Source organism: Ammospiza nelsoni, chromosome 3 (genome assembly GCF_027579445.1).
Source record: "Ammospiza nelsoni isolate bAmmNel1 chromosome 3, bAmmNel1.pri, whole genome shotgun sequence".
NCBI lineage: Eukaryota > Metazoa > Chordata > Aves > Passeriformes > Passerellidae > Ammospiza > Ammospiza nelsoni.
The window spans coordinates 100154881-100182638 of record NC_080635.1 but is presented as its reverse complement, the minus strand read 5'-3'; the positions used below and the strand labels follow the sequence as shown (position 1 = coordinate 100182638).

The 27758-nt window shown below is 39.7% G+C and overlaps 1 protein-coding gene across 1 annotated transcript in view; it reads right to left on the bottom strand.

The window, feature by feature from the left end:
• The window catches only part of LGSN (lengsin, lens protein with glutamine synthetase domain), a 60020-nt gene extending 32675 nt beyond the window's left edge, over nucleotides 1–27345 (bottom strand). The window contains exon 1 of the mRNA XM_059469486.1: nucleotides 27232–27345. Coding sequence (XP_059325469.1) covers nucleotides 27232–27345 — 114 coding nt within the window. The remainder of the gene's footprint in view (nucleotides 1–27231) is intronic.
• Between the last annotated feature and the right edge of the window lie 413 nt (nucleotides 27346–27758).

Genomic DNA, 27758 nt, shown 5'->3' with positions numbered 1-27758 from the left:
AACTTGCAAATTTTTTTTGCAGAACATTTCTAAAAAGCTTAAAGCTACAGCTTGCTCACAACTTTCCTGAACCTGTATGAATTCTAATTGACATAATCATTATGACCTCAAAAAACATTGGGAGGATTTTCACCGGCAGGAAGGAAGGTGTTGCAGTAATGGGCAACATAGGGACCCCAGGCAGGTACAAAGTTCTGCTCTTTTTTGCCAAAAACCTGGCCTTTTTTAAGCAGTTAGCTGGTTATCACCAGCTAACACAACACAACAGGCCCAAGTCAGTCAATCACCATGCCCCAGGGTGTGGACATGTGGCTGTCACACAGCAGGTCTCTCACATCTCTCATGTCTCTCTACCGCTGTCTCAGCTCAGTCACTCTCCCATAGCAGAAGTAACATGGAGCCATGTTACAAGGCCTTTCTTTTATAAAGCCTTACCTATGGGTAACAATTCCCTCTTCTTTGTTTATGTGTTGCACAGCTAAAACTGTCTGCGCCGGTAAAGCCATTATCTTATCAAGACAGCTATTGATCATTTGCTGCACACAAGATATAATACATGGGGTGTATCTCACAATCATTAAGAACACACAGAGGAAAACTATGCTATACATTACTAAGTGTTTAAGCCATGCCTTGAAGCTGAGGCTGTCGAGCCGTGAAGACACCCCCACCAATCACCTTCATTGTGTTCCAGTGGCAGTTTAGTGAGCTGCTTAAGATTGCTGAAACTCTTATGAATGGACTTTGGATGGTCACTTAAGTTCATGCAGCACATGCCATCAAAATCTTCGCACCCATGGCCATGAGCCAGCAGTAAGAAATCAATGGCTGCCTTGTTTGCAGTGTTGCGTGTTGCACCGATTTAACATCAATTGGCATTGCTGAAAGAGTGGCACTAGTGGTGTTAGCTTCCTCTGCAAGCCACAGCTGAGCTTGTTTAATGAAGACAAAGTGTGAGCAGTACCAGTTGCTGGTATCAAGCTGCCTAAGATGCACTCTGCAGTGTTCCAGAAAGTCACTGTCGGATCCCACTTCTCTCTGAGAACCCATGTGCTGCACCTGGCCCAGTGCTGAATTGCAGCTGTTAGAGCTGTCTGATTTGGATGAAACAAGGTCAGTTGGCCAATAGAGCAGCAGCTTTGCCTGGTATGCCTTTCCAGATACACTCCCTACACATTAAGAACAAGTCCAAGGGGAGAGCAATAGCACTGATGCCATGGGACTTTCCAAGATTTGATTATACCACAAGGAAGTATTGCTGAAAATACCTTTAGGAGAGACATCAAAGTTAACACTGTTCATAAGAACATCAAATGTATCCTCAATGTAAAAGCATAGCAAGGCCTGCAAAGCCCCTAGCGTATCTAGTTCTTGTGGCTGCGAGAGCAAAGCTGGAAAGTTGTGCGTTCTTCTCAGATGTTTGTACCATGTCTCATCCCATCCTGTGTTCTTTCACCAGGGGTCCTGGCACCACCACCTGGGCTGCAATATCCTTGGGGCCAGGCAATTTCACGTTGTACAGCTTACCAAAACGCTCCTCGCCAGTGGGTACCCCTATGAACCACGTGTGAAAGGGATCCCCAGGGGTTGCCACAGAGCTGCACACAGTATCAGTGTGTGTAGCATTTGCAAGGGTGATCCATGCATTTGTGCTGTCCAGTAGGGGGTAAGACACTCACAGTGCCTTTGCCAATCAGGACGATGCAAACAAATTTAATGTGGCGACCTGTGAAGACACAAGCATAACTCCTTCCCCACATTAGCAAGTCTAAAAGTCCTGCCCACTGCCCTGTTTCTAGGTCCTTTACCATCACCGGAGGCCTGGGATGAGCCTTTGTATCAAAAGAAAATTGCCTTTCTCATGCTGTTTGGCCAGGTTCGTCCCAGTTCAGGAAATTGAGAACATACTGGGCTTTTGCTAACCTATCATGTAGGCAACTCCAGGAAGGCTTATTTTTGACATGAGATCTATCTCTTTGCCAAATTTAAAATACCTGCAGAATAGTGCTGGAGAACTTTACAGAACAGATCTCAAAGTATTATCATGAGTAAAGTGGCACCTTTTTCTTAGGCTCATTTATTGAAGGAGCTGAATTATTTGACTGAAATATTCCGGAATTCATCCAGAAACACAGGAAAGATATGAAACATTTTGACTTAAACTCAGTGCTTCAGAAAGGTATAAACAATTAAAATTGGAATGGAAGCTGTTTTCAGTGGTGCATAGTGAGTGGTGGTGCTCACACATGTGCAACAGACAGACAGAGCTCTCACCCTGCTGCATCTCCTTCCACTGTTGCAGCAGGGGAAATGATCTTTCAGTAGAAATGCCAGACTAGTGTAAAAGGTCATTAATGACCCATTCTATATAATACTCATTTACACTCCTCTTAGCATTCCATTTTAATTAGTAGCTCAAGTAGCAAACAGGAAATAAGCATCATCTGAGGACACTCCTAACATTATTCTCTACGACCTCTCCGAAGCAGACAATCCTCCCAATAGGCTGAGACAAGAAAAGATTTGAGAAGCAAGTGGTATATATTACTCTTTCCTGCATGCCAGCTGAAGCTTGCAAGATGTACATGCCATTATGACTCAGCAACAACAAACCTGCAATTTCCTCAGGCTTTGGGCATTTGACATTAGAATGACTCATTGTCCATATGGAGAGCTGAGGAGTCATTTTCATATGACCGCACCAGAGCATCTTGAGAGAACTTAGAGAAATAGCTGTAGTTCCAAGGTGTTCTTTTTCTGATAAATTTTCTTAGCTATTTCAGTTACCCCTCTGTGATTGTTTCATCAGTGAGATACAGCTGCTGATTGTGGCTCCACAGCTCTTACAAAACAGTATTGCATATCCTCTTAGAAGTTCTTATGGCAGCAACTTTCCACCAAATCTTTGATATTTGGCAATACTAAAACAACTAACACACATATATGTTAATGTAGGTCATCACCGAATCGTAGAGAAAAGGAGCTGAGCCATATCCTATAGGCCATGACATTTTACATGCCTAGGAATGAGAAGCACCCCACTGCACCCCAAAGAACAGCCTGCTTTCAGCACCACAGCAGCACCAACCTTCCTTGCACAACATGCAGCAGGCTCAAGGACCTCCCATCTCCATGAGGAGTTGAAGTTAAAAACATGTGCTAAAATAGGCAAATCTCTCCACCCATGCTTTGGAAGGTGGCCACAGCTATCCACCTTCAATCAAGAAGTGCCACATAGCACAGAGCACAAATTCATTCCGTAGAGGAACCACTCTGTTACTCTTTCTCCTTCATCAGGGCATTTAAGCATTAGCACCTGGACTGATAGTCCCACAAAAAAATAAGAGACCCTTATTGTCCAAAGGTGACCTACAGGAAGCTTTGATATCAGCAATCTGATAAACAAGAGGGTTCTAATATGACCGAGGTTCTTAAATTGTCATGTAAAAGCAGATTTCAGTCAAACTAAAGCTTTCAGTCACCTTTTGAAATCAATAAAGTAACCAACTACAAAACTAAAATGTGAATATAATATCACTTAGGTTGGAAGTTCTTTTGCTATCATTTACCAATTCAGCCATACAACTATGGCACTGCAGCTGGTGTGTGACCAACCATGGGGGAATGCAGGTTGAAGAACTGAGGCTTGACACTGGAAGATAGGAAACATCAGATAAATTATTTCCTGTCAACCTTTATTCTGTTCCTTGTGCACTTGTATTTCAATACATTCTTTAATTAAGTAATCATATACTATTCTTCCCCCTTATTTTTTGCCTTTAAGATTTAATGCAGAAAATTAATTCCCATGGTAGTTAGATGAAGGTTTCAGGGGCAACTCTTGGTTGTGGTGCTCCCTAGCTTCTGTGCAGCTTGATCTTTCATCCTTAACTATATTTTTTGCAGGTTTTTTTTTATTACATGTGAGTTTTTATGAACAGATAACATCAAAATTAGGTGAATTTTGAGTGCCTTTTCCCACAGCTTTGCAGGTGGCTAGCAGAAGCACTTCTTGTGCATCCCAGGCTTGAACAATACACAATAACATGAGAAAAGTTTCAATATGTTGGTTGGTCTCTTTCCAGACAAAAGCTGTTTCTACTAAACTATTAAATATGATAATTTTTCATGTGGGATGTTGCATTTCCACTGAAAATTGCAAAAAAAAGTGATACAAGCAGCTGAGCTGCAGTTCTCACAAGACATAAAAGTAACATTCAACATAAAATCACCATAATTTTAAACATAAAAGTTTGAGATTGGAAATTGATGAGGTTGAGCTCACACCTGAAGCATTCAGTATTTTGCTGTAAAGCAAATAAACTCTTCAAGGGAACAAAATCAATCCTCCTACTAATTCTGCTTCCAAGTGTCAGCCTACATTATGTGAAAATGTTACCAGGCAATGGCATGACAGCAGAGAACAAATGAAACAAAAATCTCTTCTCAGTGTACTTTAACTTCCACATGAATTTTCAGAGAAGAAACTGCAGTTTTGCTTACTTAGCCTGTATCAGCTCCATTCTTTACAGTTAAAATGAGCATTTAGAGCTGGAATGACCTCCCTGAAGAATACTATGTTTCTGTCCCTGACAGCCCATGTCTCCAAGTATTGGAAATACAAGCTTTTTTCTCTTTTCTTGACAAAGGAAGAAAATCTGATATTTGCTGATATTTATGTTTAATGCCTGCTTAAAAGCATCTTTTCCAACACATCACTGATCAAAAAAACCTGTAATCTTTTTTGCATTGTCCTGAGGAAGTTAATCATTCTGCTCTAGTCTATGGATGATACAATCCAGACCTCAGGTTTGCACTTCATAGAACTGTGTGATTCAGCAGCCACAGCTACTTCTATTTTTGTGTGTCCAAACCTTCAGCCTCTGCTTCTGGGTTTGCTGCAGTGTGTGTTTGGCTGCATTCAGAGAGATGTTCTTCATTTTAGTCTCTAACTAAACCTAAAGTGAGAACATAATAGAACCAAATACTCCAGGATTGTGATGAAAAGTAAGATTTTCTTAGATGTCATTAACCTGTGAAGATATTTAAACAATCAAGGAGATTCAATGCTACCATATGGAACATGGGAAATATTTGAGACATATGAAGTATTATTCTGTTACAAACTTTTGGCTGATAGGCTTTTGTATGAAATTCTTTTACAAATATTTAGGAAATACAATTTTTCAATGTACAGCCCTGGGACTTTGTTATGGCTCGCACCAGATACCCTGTGCCTGGAGCTAACAAATAGCTGTGATAGCAAAATTTGAAAGGCAACACGTGATGTGGTCTGTACTTCTGTCTGTACTGTAGATTCTTATGGCAGTCTTCCTTTCCAAAGCTACTGAAATACTTTTTCTCCACTAAAATCAGAGATTTTATCAGAAGTGGTTTGATATTGATTGTCTACGCTATCTAATTGCTGTATTAGTTTATAGGACAGGGAACTTACTGCTCACAAGAGGCACCTCTAACTAATCTGTTCAAGAAATGGCAATTAATAATTGCTTTTGCTCATCTTTATCAAATCCATAGTGAGCTCACTATGACTCCTTCAGACAATCTATGTTGTTTTGTGGAAACATTTCTTGAGAAAAACATTCTCTCTTTATGGTGTAGGTACAGGGTTATTTTCTTTTTATTATGGCTCTCATTTTTATTATTATGAAAATAAACATATGCATGGAAGCAGGTTTTTTATTATTTGAAAATTAGTCAAAATGCCACCAGTTTTTTTGCATTGATGTAATTATTTTTATGTTTGAAAAACAATAAAACATCTGCTAACTATCTATCATAATACTATACCACAAATTAATTCCTTTTCCATGAACATCATAAAAGTATATGTGATATATTGCAGTAGACTATCATGAAAAATATTATTGTAGCACACTTGCTTATGATAATTTTATATGGAAAATACTGTGCCAGGAGATGAATTTCAACTCCTTCTAATAAACTGAGGAAAAACCAGCAGAGCACAAAAACTTACTGACCTTTGCTGCCTTCAGACAATTGCTGTTTCCTGCAGTCCTGCTTCAGAGTTTTAATGTCATGTGTAAGTGAATCTAGCATTCAGGAATGGGATCCTGCTTACAGAAGATACCAAAGGAAAAAAAATTATTTTACTAACATATTTGTCCTCATTTTGTTGCACAAGTTGTTGCAGCCATTGCAAAATTGCCATAAAGAAAGAATAATTTTTAGACAATAATTATCTATCAGAATAAATCATACTGTTGGCGTTTAATGAACAAAACAACTAAACAAAAATGTTTCCATCATTTTTGTGCCTAATGAAGCTTCAGACAGTTATTAATTTACAGAGGTCTAGCACTGCAATCAAAACCACTATCCCTTTAATCTTCATTTTCTCATAATCAAGGCCTTGAATCCAGTTTTTTATCTTACTGGTACAGTCTACTTTTTATAAATACAGACTGACTGCTGTCAATGATGTAAGGGGAAGTACAGACCACATCATGTATCCTCCTTATGATGTTTCCTTTTCCTCAATACAGGCATAACTTAATCACCTTAAAAAAGTCCCAATTATTTCTGCTTGAAATCCCCATGAAAAATGGACCGTACATCACAAAATAGTATTTTCTTTACATTGATCAGTACATCCTCTTACATACAAAGCAAATATTTCATCATTCATGCTCTTTCCCTTTTCTCTACTAAAACAGGATTTCCATGTAAAGAATGTCCACATGATTTAAAGTATATTTTAGACTTTTCAAAAAATTCCTCAAAACCTTGCCTAACTCCATGCCCCCAAGCCAAGCTTCATGGATATCAAAGAGGATTTTCTAGTTAGTTCTTTCTTCCCCAAAGGGATTCATAGAAGCACTTTGCTTCTATGTGCATGAAAAACTGAAATAACTAAAATAATTTTTGAAAAAACCTACAACTTCTTCTTATTTGGCCTCTGAAATTCACCTGCTTAGCAATTTTGCTTGTCAAGTTTGAAGACGGAAGATAAAATTAGTGCAGAAAAATAGTTCTTTTTAATGGAAACATCCCTCCTCTCCCCCACCCCCAATTATATTTAGTTCTATGAGAAGGTAAAAATTTTGGAGCACTGAAATATATGTTTTTAAATTTTTTTATTGTCATGTAAATTACTCTTCTTGGCCTATCTCTGGTCAATGTACCTTCTTTAGAAAATTTGCTGCTGCTGGTGGTTTGCAAAGGTAATTTGCCTACCAAGTTTGCAGGTCATGGCCAAGTCACCAAGTGGTGCTTTCTGGCTGATTAAGCTGTGGGACAGGTTCCAGTGAGCAGGTCTGAAAGCACATACTGACCCCATCTAAATCTTCAGCCAGATGAAACCTGGGAACACCTCAGTTCCCCCTGCCTCCACCTGAAGGCAACCTGGGCACCTGGTCCAGAATGTGATCCCTCTCCACACCAGCTGCAGCCCAGCCTTGGCTGTGGGTCCTCACAGGAAATGCTTCTTCCCCCTTGATCAGACATAGCTGAAGCCCATGCACACAGATGAAGGAAGAGTTTTGTTTAAACAGCTTTTCATTACAAATTTCTGCAAAATCTAGTAGGTTAATTGAAAAATTATTTTTTAATGAAAAACACTGAAACATGACAATTCCCTTTATTATGAACATAAAGGTTTGCTACATAATGAATTCTACCTATATCTTCAGGAGCCTTGTGCTCTAGAAGCTGTTATTCTCCTTTGTCTCCTAGGAAGCTTCCTGGACAAATAACATTTTTCATTATTTACTGGAAACATCCTTTCCTATAGTGAAGAATGGCGGCTTTTTTATTAGAACACAGATTTCATCAGATGAGGTTTTAATTCTATTTCTCTCTTTCCCCTTATTAGACCATATTTCTGAGGTGGAGGACTGGGACATCCCAGCCTGAAATTCATTCATACTTCACAAAGTCTTCAGGTACAGTTGGGCCTTCAAGAAACATGAGTTGCAAATTGATGTACCTTACCCATGGTAAATTCACAGCATCAGTTGAGCACTCTGTCATCTTTAGGGCATCCAAAGTTGTGCCTTACCCTAAAGACTGGCCACAAAGTAGAAAGCATACAACACATTTTCTATGCTTTGGATTTCAGCACACCACCCATCGGAAATCCATCAGCCCAGGCACCCCCTTGAAAGTCCTGGATTACTTACAGATAATGGCCACACAGTTCCCCCCACCCTGCCTCCTTCAAAGAATCGAGGACCCAGGAGTCAAAGAAAGCCACCAGAATACTTTGATGTGAAGTTGAAGTCCAGGGATTAAGAATAGTGATGATGGGCAGAGACCGCTTGCTGGTTTTACTGCTTCAGAGGATTAATACGGAGAACATTAAAATCTGTTAAAATGTATTAAAATCTGGGCAAGCTGTATAGATGGGCTGAGGCCAATGGAATGAGGTTCAATAAGACCAAGTGCCAGGTCCTACACTTTGGCTAGAACAACCCCAGGCAGCACTACAGACTGGGGGCAGAGTGACTGGAATGGGGCCCAGTGGGACAGGACCTGGTGGTGAAGGTCAGCAGCAGGTGACATGAGCCAGTGTGTGCCCAGGTGCCCAAGAAGGTCAATGACACCCTGGCCTGTACCAGTAATAGTGTGGCCAGCAGGACCAGGGCAGATTGTCCCTCTGAACTCAGCACTGCTGAGGCCAGAGGAGGGCAACAGAGCTGGTGAAACATCTAAAGAGTGAGTCTCATGAGAGGCAGCTGAAGGAGCTGGGAGTGTTTAACCTGGAGAAGAGGAGGCTCAAGGGTGACCATGCAGCTCTCTACCACTCTCTGAAAGGAGGTTGCAGCCAGGTGGGGCCTGGCCTCTTCTCTCAGGCAGACAGTGACAGGATAAGAGGAAATGGCCTCATGTTCCACCAGGGGAGGTTCAAACTGGACATGAGGAGGAATTGTTTCACAGAAGGGCTTGTTAAACAATGGAATGGGCTGCCCAGGGAGGTGGTAGAGGCATCATCCCTGGAATTGTTCACAAAATGACTGGACGTGGTACTTAGTGCCACAGCCTAGTTGACAACGTGGTGATCCATAAAAGATTAGACACCTTGATCTTGGAAGTCTTTTCCAATATAATTCTGTGAAATCATAGAATCACAGAATCACTAAGTTAGAAGAGACCTTCAAGATTATCGAGTCCAGCCCATGCCCTAACCCCTCAACTAAACCATGGCACCAGTCTTTTTTTAAACAGATCCAGGGATGATGACTCTATCACCTCCCTGGACAGACAATTCCAGTGCTTTATCTCTCTTTTGTTAAAAAACTTTTTCCTAATATCCAGCCTATATTCCCCTTGGTGCAGCTTGAAGACTGTGTCCTGTCATTCTGTCAGTTGCTGCCTGGACAGACAGACACCAACACCCACCTGACTACAACCACCTTTCAGGAGATTGTAGAGGGCTCCTTTCTCTCTTTAGTTAAACTACTGTTAGTTCAGTAATATCCACTAATCTTCTTAATGGATGACTCTCATCCAAGCCCAAATTTCCACATATTTCGGCCTGACTCATCACTGTTTAAGTTGGAATTGTTCTGTCTCACTGTTTTTGCAAATACACTGCCAGTCTTTGCTTACTAATATTAATAGTTTTGCCATGGCTTCATGTCTCCTCCCTCAGTACCTTTCCAGCATCTGTGGGCAAAACCCAATATTTTCTGTCTGAGACAGACTGGAAGACTTATTGCCTCCTCCATGGAAGAGGAATCTTTGCTCCTCAGCAAAGCCAGTCACAGCTTTATCACTACTTGCTGCTGGGAGTACACTACAGCTGATCTAAAAAAGCCTTGGGAGGTGCTTGAGAATCAGAGCTGCTGGCAAGGCAAAGAAGTGGCAGTCACTCCCCGCCGCCTCCAAGAATTCACATTCTGTAAGGGGGATTTTCCTCTCATTTAAGCCTGAAAACATTCATGAGAGGAACAGTTTGTCCTCAAGTTGGCATAATGTTGCTTTAAACATTTGCCACTTACTGTTCTGCAAGCTGTTAAGCTTCCTGTGAAAGCAGTAAGATACCACAGAAGCACTCTTTTGTAAACAGAGTCCTACATAATTTTATTAAAGAATCGTGGCAATACTTATCTGGGAACAAAACAAGGGGAAGTTGCATCACTATGTGGGCTGCAAATTAGGCAAGGGGAATTATTAGCCTAAATTACACAGAAGAACAAATTATATTCAGCCAAGAAGTGTTTTACAAGGAAGAAGATGAAAGAAAGTTGTAGCTTTCTATACAAGGAAAGATACAACTTTAATGATAAGCAAAAGAGATAGGATACACAGATTAAAAGAAAGGAAGGGTGTAATTTGATCTTAGTCCTGAGTTGTAATTACAATGTGAAATAATAAGAATACCAATGAAAATTTCAAATCACGCTTAAAAAGGCATAGAAATAAAGGAGAAATGCACTTACTACAAAGATTCTGGAGAACATTCCAAGTGAGCAAAAAGTCCCTTCTTTTCTAACTGTGCAAGGACACCAGTATCATACTCAGTAACATCAGTCCCTTGTTTTGCTAAGGCCATTTCTCTCCTTACCCAATAAACCATAGATCTTATTAGGAGTCTTGAATTATAACCCTAATTGCTATGTGCTTCACAAACCCCCACTGCTAACTATCCAGTTACAACACAAGAATTGACAGATAAACACAGATGAACATCATTTAGTGAATCCATGTGGTACCTTCTAGCCTAGAATCTCCATAAAAATGGGACAACATGCTGAAACTTTCTTATTCCCCATGACAGACATTGGTTGAAAAACACCTGCATCCTAACCACTACCATCTGCACTCTAAATGCATTTCTTGCAGGTTTCTGTTTTTCTGAGTGGATCTCAGTAAATGTAAAACAATGAGAATCCTGTACTTGTTTATATCTCTGCAAATGTGATCAGGCTCAGCCTGCTCAAGAGGTGGCAAGTAAACAGTGTAATAACCAGTTAAAGCACTGCACTACTTTACAGAAGGTTAAACATGCCCAGAACTCTTTTATACTGAAACTGGCTAGACCAAAATATCCAGAATGCCAGCACTAGTGACCACTCTTTGTCTCCAAAGCACTGTAGATTGCTTTCAAAGTGCCTGGAGGGAACAGTGTCTGTTCTGTACTAACTCCCAGGTAGTGCCCAAGAACTGCTGGGAGGAGTCTGAGCTGATCCAGCCCAAACCAGGGACAAGGTTAATGATCTAGCACTACAGATGACTGAGTTTATTACTCTGGAAGATTTAGAGTAAGAGACACCTCCCATGGCACTAACCTCAAGGAAGTCATGAGCAAGAATTAATCAGAAAACAATAGTGCTTTCAAGGATTTACTGCAAAAGCACATTCATTAGACTGCACCCCTGAATGTACCAGAGGCCAAAAACAGATCAATAGTCCAGAAAGAAACCTCCTAAAGGAGCTCTTGCTCAGCAGAACACTGCTTGGAAGGGCAAACTCAGGACTATAAGCTCAGAAAAAATCTTTGGTAAGTTTCTACAGCAAGGCAGTTGAGTGCTGCAGCAGGGGAGGCTGAGGAGGAAGACAAGGGCATCCCTATTTACAGACAAGACTGCACCAGAAGTGCCTGACTTACATAAGCAATTTGTTCTCTTGTTTGTGTAAGCAATTCAGCTAGACCACAAATACCATCCTGAGTACTCAGGTGAAAAGTACTTGCAAGTCATTCTTCTGAGAAAATGCTCTGAAAAGCAGAGCCCAAGGCTGTGACATCAACTGCAGACCTCTGTATGCCATGACTTGATGCTGGTGAGTCATGGCATGCATAAACCAGCAACATTTGAGAAGACCTTCATAACCAGGTCCAGTAAAATTTATTGTTCTAAATTTGCAATTAACTCAGTTTAAATTGACATAATTAGGAGAATCTGACTCATAGCCTTTTTATAAATGTATTTTTAAGTCTCATTTATAAGATAAATGCATCTTCTGTTTCTGAAATGACATAAATATTTTTTTTAATGAAGCTATGCTTCATTTCACCCAGTCAAGGAGTCAAACCCTAGTTTATTAGTACTTGGTCTATGTCTGGCTGAGAAATGAATCAATACCCTTAAATCCTGCCCTAAATGAACTTTTGTGCAAAGTTGTGTCTTACAGCACAGCTGAGGATTTACATCAACACACTGACTCAGATCCTGCCTGGAGCCACAACTGGATTTTTATTGCTGTTAGAGAGACCAGAGTCTTTCATCGGTCCCCTCCCTCTTTCTTTTTTTTATATAAAACCACGAACTCTAATTCTAACCTGGACTGCAGAGCAGCTTCCCCGACGCCAGGGGAGCTGGCCTGGGGCTGGATGGGGCTGCAGGGAGCAGGGCAGGGCTGGCTCAGCAGCGTCAGGAGCTGTCGCTAGGCAGCGCAGGTAACCATGGATACCTGCATCCCCGGCGGCCCCGGCTTCTGAGATTACTCATTCATCTGCAAAAATACTTTAAAAAAAATAATTAATGTGTTACAATGCAACACTGTCTCTGCATAAATGTTGCTGTAATGACGAGATCCAATTTAACAGAACTTACTTTACTGGCACCTGGTTTTTGCTCCACCTGAAGACTCTGAGAACTCTAGGTCACAAAATAATGGAATCACAGAATAGTTTGGATAAGAAGAGACCCTAAGGGTCATGTAGTTCCATGTCCCCTGCCACAGGCATGGGCAGCTTCCACTGGACCAGGTTACTCAAAGCTTGATCCAGCCTGGCTTTGAACTCTTCCAGTGATGGGGCATGGTTTCTCAAACATTGTGAGCTGCAGCATTAGTGACAGAACCAAATCTCTGGCCAAGGGTCACATGTTTTTAAATCCTTCATTAGAGAAATACCCTGAAGCTTAAAATGCTACAAGAAAAGTAGTAGAGTTCCTTTACATAGAAATTGCCCAGTGAGATTGACTGTGCCTTCCCCAGCAGTCTGGCATTGGTGTTTGGTTGGAAGGTGTGATTACTGGCTGATTAATATCAAAGTTGCTAGTAATCATGTGCCCACAACTAATGCTCTCCCATCTTTCCCGTGTTGGAGGTTTCCAATTAGCAAAGGTGGCTCAGAAAGAGCAGCATCTTGGAGGCCACAGCAGCAGGACAAAGAGCAGCCAAGGTCACCAAGCACCTTCCTTTCAGCTCTTGCAGGAATGTGATTGTGTAAACACATGTGCACGATTTTAACAAAGCCAGAAAACCTCCAAAATCCTTTGAAGTCTGTGATCACTACACCCTGAGCAAAATTCCCTCCTAGCTCCAAGCCTGGGAACCTGTTCAACCCTGTGCTTATGTGCCTCATTGCACACATCACCTGCCATACTGGTATTGCCAGTCTCCTTCCGACCACTTCTTTCCCCTGATGCTGAACACTTGAGTCAATAAAATCAATCTGTAGTTAGCAAAGGCATTTACAGGAGCATGGATTTGTCCTTGCACAAGTGGTGTACCCAAAGTGATTAGCTCAGTCATTCCTGATGGGGTCTTGTAAACAAATTATTGATTCCTGGGTGTTTGAGGGATGTTGATTAGAATTAGAGTTTAAAGCAACTGCTCATCTTACTTCATCAGAAGAAATTGCAAAAAATGTATCAAGGAGATCAGTTGCTTAATAAAAAGTAATTTTTCTTATCTGTGATATGCTGGCTATTTAAAATATTACTGCAATGGAAGAAGCAAACCAAACAATGATAACACACATGCTATATATATAACCTGTCTTGCCTTAATTAAAGTAGTTTACTTTGTTTACTATTGGAATGAGGCAGGCCCTGTGACTTGCTTTAATCTGCTTATTCAACTTCTTTATTAAAATCACGCTTTTCAGCTGTGATCACTAAGCCAAATAATACACACTGTGAGCAAAAAGCTTATGAAAATCTGTATAAACTATTTTGATCAGTCTTAACAAAAAGTTGAATTTGGCTTCAAACAATGAACCTTTTTTTCTGTGAAGCCTTTTAGGAAATCCCACTGCAAAAATTCTCAAGCTTAAATGGTAGCTACTGAGGATACCATTTGCTTGCTGGAAACATTTAGAAAATTTGATTCACTGTGCATCGTAGAAAAACAGAGAAAATAGAAAAAAATTTCTGGATTCAGTTGTACATTTGCAATACTGGCACAGTCATAAACCACTCTTTGATCAGTTTTGTGGTTCAGCTTCACTGACGTCGACGTCCTTGGACAAAAGCACTTGTAAGTAGCTGCACAGTTTAATAGATTTTTCTTCATGAAGCCTAAATTTATATGCACATCTATGCAGTGTCCTTGCACTCTCACACATACTTACACAGTTAGCAGAGATTCTGATTTAGCAATCAGGAAAAGGCTTTCTCTCAATCAGAGTTGTTAAGAAGTTGAAGCCTGAGCAATGGAGTCTTTCATTGTAAATGATGCATCATGGAGAGTGAAAAGTTTTAGATTAGATAATTAGGATTAATATATTTTATGTTAAGATTACAGCCATCTAAAAACAACCCAAAGAGAGACTGGAACAAGACACACTTTAATGGATGCATATTATCAAAACCTATTTGATTTAGTTGATGGACTATAAATCACATGACAAATTCATTTTCACATGACTGCCCAGACTTTCTGCTTTAGACTGGCTCAGAAATGCCTTGGTCTTTCTCATAGTGTTACTGAATTTCTTCTCCCCAACCCAGTCAAAAGCAGAGTCACATCAGGAATAAATAATTTACTAAGTAAAAAAATTATATTCCTGAACATTGGAGCTGAAAATGCCTGTTTTCCTTATAAATCTGTGCCTTGAACTTGTTTGACTTTGGCCAGACAAGACACAGGAAACACTGCTCTTCACAAACTGCCCAAATGCTGCCCAAATGAAGTTTTTCATTCCAGGTTTCAGGCTCCCTTTTCATGCACATTCTAATAGAGTATACATTCCTGTTGCAGACTTTAACAGACTTCCTCTCCTCTAACTGTTAATTTATTTGCATAAATCTTGGGGCTTAATTATTTTAGAGATGTTTACCACTTTGTCAGAGTAGTAGAAATCAGACAGAACTTTCCAGTTATTAGGGAGGATTCAAAAAAGTCACCATATAGGCAGAATTACCTCAGCAGATGCAGTTGCACAAAGCTCATTTATTTTTGACAAACAAAAAACCCAAATTTAAAAAAAAAAAATTACAGTTTTGGGTTCCAAGATTGTTTTATTTTTATTATGATCTGGCTTTGACTTCTTTGCACCATTATCACCTGGGAAAGCTTTGAAGACTGATTCTTGGTTCAGATTCCCCAGTGACAACTATTAATCTCTTCTTATCTGAACTGTCTCTTAAAGGATGGAAAGCTTCTTTCTCACATCATCTCTTCGTTATTACCTATTCACAGAAGTGTTGGAGTTGGTTCTGAATGCTAAGGAGGATCATCTCAGCTTGCTAATGAGGACAAACACAACATCAGTACAACTGTGACTAGCTTTAGAATAATTTTCTGAGGTGATAAAACTGGTTCTTTACACAAAAAGGTGCTGAATATTCCCACAGGGGAAAAGCTAGTTCATGTGTTTCTCATACATCTCTGCAATATTTATTTTTGAACACAGTGTTGGAACACAGAGTTCATACAATGTGATCAAGTGAGTGCTTTTACATTTTAAACTGCATTAAATGGATCCTATTTCACTTCTACTGAGCTTGTGGCTGAGAACAAATTAGATTTCTCCCCAAGAAAATGCCTGGAATTGTCTGTTTTTCTTAGTAATTTATTTCACTACTTAATGTCCTTCAATTTAATAGACCAGTATCTGTAATAAACTGCATTATTAACATCTGTTTTCACATTTTCCCTATGGGGTTCAATGAAGCCCAGCACTATGATGCATAGTTTGTGAAATACAACAGTTCATGGACAAATTCAAGCACACTAGAGTAAGGGTGGCCAAAATTGATCCCACCCATCTAAAATCTGGATTTTGGGGCTGAATGTGCCTGGACCAGAAGTGACTTCTCGTGCTACTTAGATTCCCTCACCTGCAAGCAATATTACAGCTGCTGGACACAAACAGGACCCTCAGGCCTTGTGTATACCAAGTTTTTCCACATTTGTTGCCTTACAGAGTGCAGTAGCCTGGGAGGGCAAACACAAGGGCCCACACGTCTGCAGCAGTTCTTTCCCAGTCCCTGATCTGAGTTCTACAATATCCACTTCAGGGACATGGAATAAAAAGCACAAACAGTATTGGGAATACACATTTCCTCATTTCACATGACTTTTTGTCTTCCTAGGTCTATGGATTTTTTGCAGTCTTTTTGGCATAGATCCAACTTCATCTGCACTGTTGATTATCTGCCAGCCTGGTGCTTCCCAAAACTCTGAGACAAGGAAGATGTGGGTTCATCATCTCCTAGAACAAAGGTGATGGCCAAGTTCTTGCATTTCTTGGGCAAGTGCTCTAATTCCCTAGCTGCTGAGCAATGGCAAGTATTTCTTCAAATGCAACTCAGGGCTGGGAAATTCCAAGGTGATGTTCCTGCCTGCAATGAGTCCATGACAAAGTTTCAGCCTCTAAACAAAGTGTAGTGTAGATGACCAAGTTGTGCCTTGTGTCCATCCTGCTGAAAATAGTTTTTAGATCTTAGGAAAACTCTAACTTTTCTTCAGAGGTAAAAAGCAACTCTGGCTCATATGACAAGCACAATGTAAAATTGCCAGAGCTTGACTCCTCAGTGATGGGTCCACTATAGTGGCAAAGTAACAACCTCCCATCTAAGATATTTAGCAACAGTATGATGTGGCAACAAATGAAGAGTGGTCTTTTCTGTCAACTGTAAAAAAGTCTAAAACACCTATCGATTCTCAATTAGACTACAAGGAAAAGAAACTTAGGAAAAAATTTTCTGCTCTGTTGATTGATTAAAATTTTGTAGCTTATCTTTTGAGGCTTTCTTTGTGTAGGTTGCTGACTTTGGCAGGAAGGTGTCTGGCATCTTGTAGGAGTGCCATCTGACTTAAAGGAAGAATTTTTAAGAAATCATAGAATCTTAAAGGTATAGAATCATTAAAGTTGGAAAAGACCACCAAGATCATCAAATCAGACATTTGAGCAAACACCACCTTTTCAACTCAACGATAGCACTAAGTGCCTTGCCCAGGTATTTCTTGAACACCCCATGGGATGGTGTCAACCTCCCTGGGCAGCCTGTTCCAACATTTGTGGTCACCCTTGTAGTAGTTTGAAAGCAAACCAGTGGGAGATCACAAGTCAGAAATACAATTTAATAGGAAAATTAAAATAAATGCAAAAATACAGAATCGCTTGCAGAGTAAAACCTGGCACCCTGTTGGTCAGGGTGTTGGTAGCAGTCTGATTAAATGGTGGCTGCAGTCCTCCTGGAGTGACTGTGGTTCACAGATGTGGTTGTGTTGAAGCAGTGATCCTGTAGAAGAGTTTGATCTTCCTCTAAAGGTCCAGTGGTGGTTATGAGACTCTTGTACTCTGGGAATTCACTGGATAAGGCTGTTGTGGTGTTCTAAATCTCGGAATATATCCAGATAGAAATGCTTGGCTCCTCCCCCTAGGCAGAACATCTCACAATTGGATGATGTAATTTTCATCAGCCATGCAGTGACAATCAATCGCCCATTAACAGAAGTTGTCTTCCTGGAGGGAGGATGGGTCATGGAAGAGATAAAGAACACTGCTCCACCTGGTTTTAACAGCTGGCCCATTGATAGAAGATATACCCCAGAGTTATCAAAGATGACTTAAGAAGGAGATAGGGAACAATGCCCCATTTGGTTTTAACAGCTTATGAAGATGGTGATAGAATACTTACCTTTGGGTACATCTTACATTGTAACCTAAGACAACCTCAATGAAGAAATTCTTCCTGATGGCCAGCCTGAATTCCCCTGGCAGAGCTTGTGTCCATTTTCTCTTGTCCTATTGCTGGCTGCCTGGAAGAAGAGGCTGACTCCTACCTGGAATAAAACCTCCTTTCAGGCAGTTGTAGAAAACAGAAAGGTTTTCCCTGAGCCTCCTCTCCTCCAGGCTAAACAACCCCAGCTCCCTCAGCTGCTTCACACAGGACCTGTGCTCCTTTGCTTTTCTCTGGGCTCACTCCAACCCCTCTGTCTTTCTTCCAGTGAGAGGCCCAGAATTGGACACAGCACTTGAGGTGTGACCTCACCAGTGCTGGTGCCAAGAACAGAGGGACAGTCCCTTCTCTGGACCTGCTGGCCACTCTGTTACTGATACAGGCCAGGATGTCATTGGCCTTTTTGGCCACCTAGGCACACACTGGCTCATGTTCAGCTGCTGTTGATCAGCATCCCAGGGCTTTTCTGCTGGGCCCCTTTCCAGCCACTCTGCCCCCAGCCTGTAGTGGTGCCTGGGGTTGTTTTGACACAAGTGCAGGACTCAGTACTTGTATTGCACCTCATACTGTTCTTCTTGGTACATCAACGCAGTCTCTCCAAATCCTTCTGCAGGTGATAAATCAGATTAAATTTTCATCGGTGAAAGAATTCTTTATTGGTATGGGCGATTTTGAATCTGTCCTGATATTTTATTCTTTATAAACAGAAGTGGAACACAATAAAGACAAGCAAATATTCTAGTTTTGTATGTAAAAGCATCTGATATGTATTTGTATGTATAAAGTATTTATATACACATAAGGTAAAAGGAGGTAAAAATAATCGTTCCCCAACTAGCCATCTTAAATTAGGAGTCAAGTTCATACATTTCACCAGAAAAATAGGATACTGAGAAATCTGGAGGATGAGTGATTGGCAGTTAAAATTTACTTAAATCACATTGCAAGATAACGGTTGTATAATGTTCTTCTTTGATGTAGCTTATTTTTCTGCTTGACACATCTGTTAAGCTGTAAATTCAGAAGTGCTCTTAGTGAGAATCTGAATACTCATCACCACCTAATTTGCTAGGGATCACAGGAAAGTACATTTGTATTCCACTATATTATACCACATCTCAAACATACATATTGAAGTTTAGGTCACAAAGTATATGACAGTGAAAAGATAGCATTACAAATTTAACAAATTAGACAGTACTGATCTTTTGTTAGATGGTTGAAAACATTGCCAGTCCCAGGCTGGTCGTCTGTCAGTCTGTAGGAGGCTGTTGGTGAAACCTGTGAGCAATCCCCAGTTGACTTCAGGCAAAGGTGTTAGGGCTGGTATCACCTCTGTCATGGACTATTTTGTCAGTCTTGTTTGAAATTAGATTAGAAATTGAATCCACAAGTGTTTTGGCAGCCAAGTCATAGAGAATTAAATAGCACATTTGGGGCCATTAATGGCTTCAGCTGAGACAGGTTCAGAAGAGGCATTTTCCCACAGCCTGATTGATGCCTTTCACGTAATTTAAGTTCCTCATCCAAAGAGTCTGAGCTTTCTGCAGGCAAAAATTTGTACTGGAATGTGATTTGAGTACCTTCCTGAGGTCAGGAAAGAAAATTTTTTTTTTTTTTTGCTAAACAATCGTCTCCCGTACCTGAAAGTTTTCTAAATATTTTTTTTCTTGGTTTATTAAAGCAAATGGGACCACATGTGGTCATATTAATGGGCTGTGACAGTATATGGTACAAGGAACTTTCCTTCCAGGATTTAAATGCTGGTGCAAAGTTGGGGTATCATTTTCTAAATCACCTGCACACACATGACCCCATCAGGCACAGTGCACTCCAGGGTTTATGGCAGAACAAAGCACCAGAGTTACTGATGCAGAAACGGATTAGAGAAAAGCAAAACAGTGCTGAAGAAACACCACTGTTGCTGGTGGTCAAAGAAATTACTTTAGAGCAGCTTTCCTCATCATCCAGACCTGGATATTAAACTGCTTTTATAAATGCTTCTGCCATAGCACATCCCTGGTCAGCATACACTGAGCTCTGCAGAACACTGCTTGACTCATTTTGTTACACTTTTTTACTGCTTTTTTTTCTTTCAGGTGGACATAGCTTTTTTTTTTTTATCCAACGTTTCAACATGACAGTATTAGATTATGCAAAACAAGGAATTAGTCAATAAAAAGTGGCATTTAAACATTCTGTGAATAAAACACGCCCACTCTTGGGTTTTTGGTTTTTTTTAACTATGAAAAGACTATAATCTCTGCAGGGCTACTTTATATTTTTTAATTTTTTTTCAATTCTGGCAAGAATTTGCCCTTGAAATTACCAGTTCCAGCTACAAAGAGACCTGAAACCTGTGTTCAGATGCCCTGGGACACAGCCAATGCAGAGAGGTCAGTTGGGAGCCCGGGATGGCCCCAGCACAGGGAGCACTCCGTGAATAGACACAGCCCCATGAGTAGGACACAGCCCCACGGGAGCAGGACCTCAACGGCCCAGGATGGCCCCAGCACAGGGAGCACTCCATGAACAGACACAGCCCCCGAGAGCAGGGACCTGAACAGCCACAGCACGAGATGGACCAGGCCCAGGGGCCACCCAGTGCTCAGCCAGGAGCAGCAGGGTCCATCCAGGCCACCAGCCCCCTGCAGGAGAGGTCTAAGGTCCATCCAGGAGACAGGCACACCTGCTCCACACCTCAGGCCCAGGAGAAATAAAGGGCAGGGGTCCCTGGGGGAAGGGTGAGGGTCCCAGGGAAGGCGCATCAGGGCCATTAAAGTCAATTCATGCCCCGACATGTCTCACCATGAAACAGCAGCAACACTTATTACAAGTCTTTTCTATTGCAGTTTTCCTACAAGTGAAAAAAAAATCAGTCCCAGGGCTACACCAGTATCAGTGTTATCAAAAGCATCTTACAAGTTTGACAGTAGAAAGTTTTATCTGATATTACATTTCATCTATCTTGAAAACCTTCTAAATGACTATTCTATATCTTTGTACTAGATCTATCAACACAGGACATAATTTCTTATCGTGCCATGTATTAAACTATTATTATCTATCCCATATAGATGTTTCAGTTAAGGTCTATGCTGCTGGGGTTGTGCAAGTATAAAATAGAAAGCAACTTTTTGCCTCAGCAGAAGTTCTTTAAACTTCTTTAAATAGCACAAGGCACTCTAATAAACAAAGCATATTAAATACAGTAAGTTGTGGGGGGAAATGGAAAAGAAAAGACAAAGGAAGTAAAATTGTACATTAACAAAAGGCAGCAAAATGAACTTGCATCATTTTGGTTTGATTCTTCAGTTGAGAATCATACCTAGTTGTCAGAAACCTCCTCTGGATGTTTATTTCCAGTTATATTTCTGGAACACTGTTTCTGTTCAGTATAAAATTCAACTTGCACAATTATTTCCTTTTTTTTTTCTTTTTCTTTTTTTTTTTTTTTTTTTTATTCTTTGTTTTATTTCTTTTCCATCAAAAATTTTCTAGTAATAAGAATTCCTGGCACTGCATTTAAAACCAAAAAATGTTCTTAATTGCCTTAGGATCTGACCTGGCATTACTCAATGTCCCCACTGCTGACTGGCTAAGGCAGTGTTTTGCAGTAATGGAAAATATGTACAGGTCTGCTGCTTTTGAAGAGAAGCAGCCAAGGAATGTGAATTTTACAGGAGATACTCTGCTTTTCTGAGATGAAATGGGAACACAAATGTCTCTGAGATACTCTCAAATTCTACACATCTGCAAATCTGGGGGAGGAAATTTATATTAGTTACAAATCTTTAGCATTTACAGAAGATAAACATAATAAGTGCCCTGCCTAAATAATCTGATGACCATAGTAAATATCTGGTCTGCTAGATACCCTTAACTTGTAAATAGCCTCTAGAAAAAGGTAGAACTAGAGAAAATGAAATCACTCCCAACCCCAATGTATGCTAAAAAGAAATGTTCTAAAGTCAGCCAAAAGGAACCACTTTTTTAAAAAATAAAAGGCAGTCTGATCTCTTTTGTGGAGATTTGATTCCTTTCTTAAACCAGTAGTTGAGTTCATCTATCCCCAGAGATCAAAAGCTAAGACTTACCCATGGATGGCTTGTTTTAAAAACCACATTTAAAAAAAAACTAGGCAGTGAGGCTTATATTCAAAACAAATGAAAATTGAGGACATAAATCTATCCTTTACATTTTATGCATGAACATCAATTTGATGCCACATTTCTTTTAGCAAGGTGGAGGTGCAACCTCAGCATCATCCATCGCTTGAGGAAATTCAAGCCCAAATAATTTTGGATTGTACCCTGAGCACCCAACAATGGACTAACTTGATAAAAAGAGTACTTGCCATCATTCTTGCTCTAGTTGTCATTGTACACAGAAGAACATAGTGATCTGGCCACAAAACACAAATGCATGAGGGAATATGACAAAATAGACATAGACACTCTTCTGGGCAAACAAGAGAGCAACCAGAGCTCTGAGCACTGATACTTTCCCAGAGGAAAACATAATATATTAAAACATTATTAAAAGATAATACATGTTTTACATATATTACCTATGATGCTCCAGGATCAACATTCATCACAGAAGCACTTCAAAATTCAGGTCACTCTTCTGCCAGTGCACTATCTAATTATTACTCGTGGGGTCAAGATCTCTATTGTCTTCAGTCTTCACAGCCCAGTGAAATGGTCTTCATTCTCCAAATGCTTTATTTCCAGAAAAGGAATGAGCAGAAAAATTTGTTGCTCATATCACTGTCCACAGTGGGCTGAAAGCAGACTGCATCAGAGCAGATAGGAATTATCCTTTCCTGGGATTTGCACAACTTTTAGACATACTGTAGCATCACTCCTACAATAACTGAAAATAAAACAATTATTATAAAGAATATGAATAAAATATTTAATAATGATACATTCCCTGAAATCTGAAATGAAAAAATTCTGACTATTTTTGTTGGGATCTTTACTGACTTTCTGTTCTTGTGCTCCTATATGTGCTGGCCTTATTCCCACAAATCATCCTCAGACTAAGTGGGTCTCATCTGCCCATAACATCTGTACCTGACTGAAGGGCAGGGAGCTTACAGCACTGCTTCTCACAGCAGGAGGAAAATTCCAGGCAAATTAAGGCTTTTGGACTCTTTGATACCTTAGGCTCTATTATAGTTACTTTTGGCAGGAGGAGGATAAAGTGTAGTAAAAATCTTGGGATTTACTGGTCCCAGAAATAAACATAAGGAGGTCAAATGCATAGCTCTACAGAGTCCAGCACAGTCATGGATGTCAGATGATATTTTAGAAACCAGGTATCCCCAAAGTCAGCTTGTATATTCCAAAAATATCAGTAACAAGTACAAGGGCAAAAGTTACTCAGTTTTAGATTCAAACTATTGCAGACTGACTGCTGAGATGCTTGTGCATGTAACTGGGTTAGAAAATATTCCACTGTAAAAACTTCTGGAATTCTGAATGCTTTTCTGAGAGAACAATATATGTGAATACTTACAGGTCTCCAAAATTTTTTCCTGGTGCGAATCAAGCACGCTGTTTTTGCACAGTGAAGCCAAGACACACTTGGTACCTATTTCCTGAAGTTAATGTGCAGAAAACATACATTCACATTTTGTGTCATCTCTCCTTGTCTGTTATCCCATGATCCCAAATGGGCTGCTTTTATCAATGTGCACCAGTATGTCTACCCCATAAGGTAAAGAGCAATAAAGGAAATCAAGAGAGGACTACAGGAATAAAGAAAGAGTATCTCTGTTTGGTAAACACAGTATCTTGTGGAGCCAAGAATATAAAATACAGAAACTGTAGTTCTGGTGCCCAAGAAAATGGAAGAGGTTAATCAGAATCTCAATCAGCCTAGCTTCCCATAAGTTTGAAGAGCCCTTTTTTAGGGTAGCTTTCTATGAAGCTGACCAGTCTCAGGAAACTTCTGTTAATAATCAAGACAGTTGCAGTGATGCACATACTGACATTTATCTCTGTCTCTGGTTACAGTGATATCCAAGCCTTCAAAATTGGTAGCTGCTGTAAATCTCTAGACATTTCCTATCTGAGTAATTATTAAAAAAAAAAAAACATTTCCCATCTTTCATCCTCCCATGTTAATCACCTACAGGGTTGCTTAGCCCACTGAATCACAGACAGGCAATCAGCTGAATGCATTACTTAGAGATACTAAAAAACCAACTTTCTGCTACTCCTTTAAGCTTTTCTCCATGACAGATTAGAGTCTGGCTGGTTTCAAGTCAGGACTTTTGAAAAGTCCAAGCATGGATGAATTCTACCCCCAATCTAGAGATACAAATTATTTCTATTATCATGAACAATAATTATCTCAATGAATCAGTATTTAATCTTCTCAACAAATTTAGATAGAAGCTTTTCAAAAGATTCTGTCACAAGAGCTCTTTTAAAAAAAGTTCAGTGTCAAGAGAGGAAGAAGGAAATTCCTCTCATGGTAACTAGTCAAAGAACAATCAATTACTACTAGAAAGAAATGGCAGATTTTTCATAGAGAAGGAAGGCGCCATAAGAGCCCCTCATGTATCTGTGTTTAGACATATGATATTAAATATATTCTTAAATGATCTGGTTAAAAAGTAAAAAGAGAGGAAAAAAATCTCCAAATGGAGCAAAATTACAAGAATCAGCACTGGAAATAACAAGGAAAAGTTTCAGAATGGTCTTATATGCTCCCATATATACATGATAGAGGGACAAATAAAATTCATCATTCATGAAAGCAAATCCATATCTATCATTGTGAAGGAGAACAAACCATAAGGCCACAAACTTAAATTTATAAATACTAGAATTCAAATGACCATGAGGAAAGTGATCCTGGATGTAGATCTTGTCTAAAGTTTTCTGTTAAAAAATGTTAAAGCAAAAAATAGAATATCAAGAACTATTATGAAACCAGTGAAGAATCAAATGGAAAAAAGGTTCTGTGATGGTACCACTAAGAGACACAGTAAAATCAGAAAATAAATATAATTGGAATTGTTTTGGAATTAAATAAACTAAGATTTATGGGGAAAAATGGGGAAATTTCAGATAATTATGAAAGAAAAAAAATTATGAAATTAGAGAGAAGCATACAGAAACTGTTAAAGGCATTGAGAGGGTGAATAGGAAATAGCTATTTATTGTTTCCCTATTTATAACATAAAGACAAGGTGGAACACAATGAAATTACCAGGCAACTGGTTCAGAGCAAAAGGAAGTATCTTTTCATGCAACACATAATAAAACTGTAATACTCATTGCTACAGGATGTTGTGAATGCCCGAAATATATAGGCTTAAAAAGAAATTAGACAAAATTAATGGATGAATTAATGCAAGATCTCCGTTCTGGAAGTCCCAAAGCTTCAGACTGGTAAAACTTATAACCATGGGAAAAATTAATTATGCCCTTGTATTTCTCAAAATATCTACTAGTAGCCACTGTCAGAGACACATCAGTGAGCTAGGTAGATCTAACAAAGTTGTTCTTCAACACAAGAATTCAACTCTTTTTTTTGTTGGAAGCATGAACTTCACTCATATTCTAAAATGAGAAATTTTTTTTTAAAGTCATGGTTAGACTTTATATTAGTGGCTAGATAGTGATTGGATAGTGGTTGCAAGCTAGTGGTGAAAATACTGGTTTGATGTCTCAATTCTGGCACTGAGTAGAAGCTTTTGTCATTTGATGGCTGATTTGTATGATGGGGTCAGTCTGATTCCCAGAAATGAGATGATTCCACCCAAAAACCATGCTCACAAATAAGACTCTGAGTGAAAAGCCCATTAATTCAGTATACTTCAGCCCTCTTCATTAGCAGGACACATGGATTGGGGTACATCAACAGGCCTACACTGACAGCCTTGTGTGTAAGGCTGGCACTGGAAATCTTGTATGCAAGATCTTAGGAGCTTCTGTAAACCCTCAGTAATGTAACAGAAGAGTAATTTTCCAAAGATTATTGATATTATTCAGGATTATTCCCTGCACCTAACTGGCTTTCAGGACTGGGGCCCTTGTCTAATTTTATGTAGTGTAGGGAATGAAAATTTCAGGCCATTTCTCCTTTCCAAAAGAGCTCCAATCTAGAGCATAGCAAGGGACAAGATAGGTATTAGTGAAGGGAATATGAATGGAGCCCATGTTAGTAGACTTCATTCCTTTGAGTGATGAGGCTGAACTGGAGTTTTGCCTATTCTTTTAGTATGTGATTTCCTAATAGATAGGAAGGCATTGTGCTGTTGAATAGCTGTTAAAGGGAAGGTGATAGGGTAGGCAAGAAAAGGGAAAAGAAGCAGAGATTCTTTCACAGCTTTATTACTAATGCTTAGTTTATAGGATGCCTCCTAAACATAGTGAAGGGCTTAGAAACTATTGAAAACCAATCATAGAATCACAGAATATGAGATAGAAGAGACCCACAAGGATCATCGAGTCCAACTCCTGGCCCTGCAGAGCTCCATCCCCAAGACTCACACCTTGTGCCTCAGAGCACTGTCCAAACACTTCTTGAGCTCTCTCAGGCTTGCTGCTGTGACCACGGCCCTGGGGACCTGTCCCAGTGCCCAACCACCCCTGGGTGAAGAACCTTTTCCTAGGATCTGACTGAAATCTTTCCTGACACAACCTCAGCCATTCCCTTGGGTCCTGTCAGTGGTCACCACCTTTGGATGGTGACTCTCTAATAATTTAACAACTTTCTTATATTGCAGCAATCAAAACTGCACACAGTACTCAAGGTGAGACCACATAACTAGTTCAGAAAAGACAGTATTACTGAGACTTCTTGCTAATAATCAACAATTTATTTTTTCCATGCTGTGTAACTCCTTTTTTTTTGTCTGCATGGTTTTCATTAGAGTGTGCTTTCTCCTTGACTATTGTGAGAAAGTATGGTAATAATCATTTTGTGGAATATAACTGTTTGTCTTCAATGTTGTTAAATAGCCTTGCTTGGAAGGCAGGCAGATTGCAGGACATGTGGATTCTGAGGTGTATTTTGCTCTGCAGAAACCATTACTAGCTGTTCAGATATCACAGATGATAAACCAGATATAGACACACAAGGAATTTTAGATAGATCAAATTTAGATGGTTTCAACACTGACAAATCCATACCTACAAGATTCCATGAGAATAGGACAAATAAGGCTGTTTAATAATAGTTTAGCAAGATTTTGTTGCTAAATATATTGGGAAGAGACAATCTCTTGATACTTGTTAAATTCCAGATAGTCTGAGACGTGACTGGGATTCTTTCTGCCACTTTGTGCTTACTGCACAGCATTGTTGTAATTCAGGCACCAGATCACTCTAAGTTTGGCATCAATGTCAAATTTTTTACTTACTGCTGAAATGGGGCTATGAAATCTGATGTCCAGAAGAATAGGCAGCAGTGGGAGGATGCCAGGAACTGTTTGCACAGACATGGTGTGGGGGTTAGATTTCATGGTGATCAGCATTTGAAAGACAGCAGCAAGCAGCTAATTGTCTATAAATGACTGTATTCACCCATTCCACAGGGCAAATTCTAAGCTAATGATACTTAAATTCAATAGCCTGCTACACAATCAGACAGACTACAAATTAAATCTTTTAAAATTACAGCTTTCTCAAAACAAAGCAAACAAATAAATGAGAGAAAATAATGTTTTCATTTGTAGTGTTTGCACGTTGATAGATTACTGAGGGTTAGATTGACTCAAATGCCACTTAACACTTCTGTACTCGAAATAATGGATTTATTTAGCTGAAATATTGTAAGGGGTTTTCACTCCAGCTATCCATTTCTGCCCTCTTGGGAGATAACTGCTTACTTTGCACAAAGTTGCAAGACCAGCATACCACTAAATGTTTTGAACACATTTTCTTGATT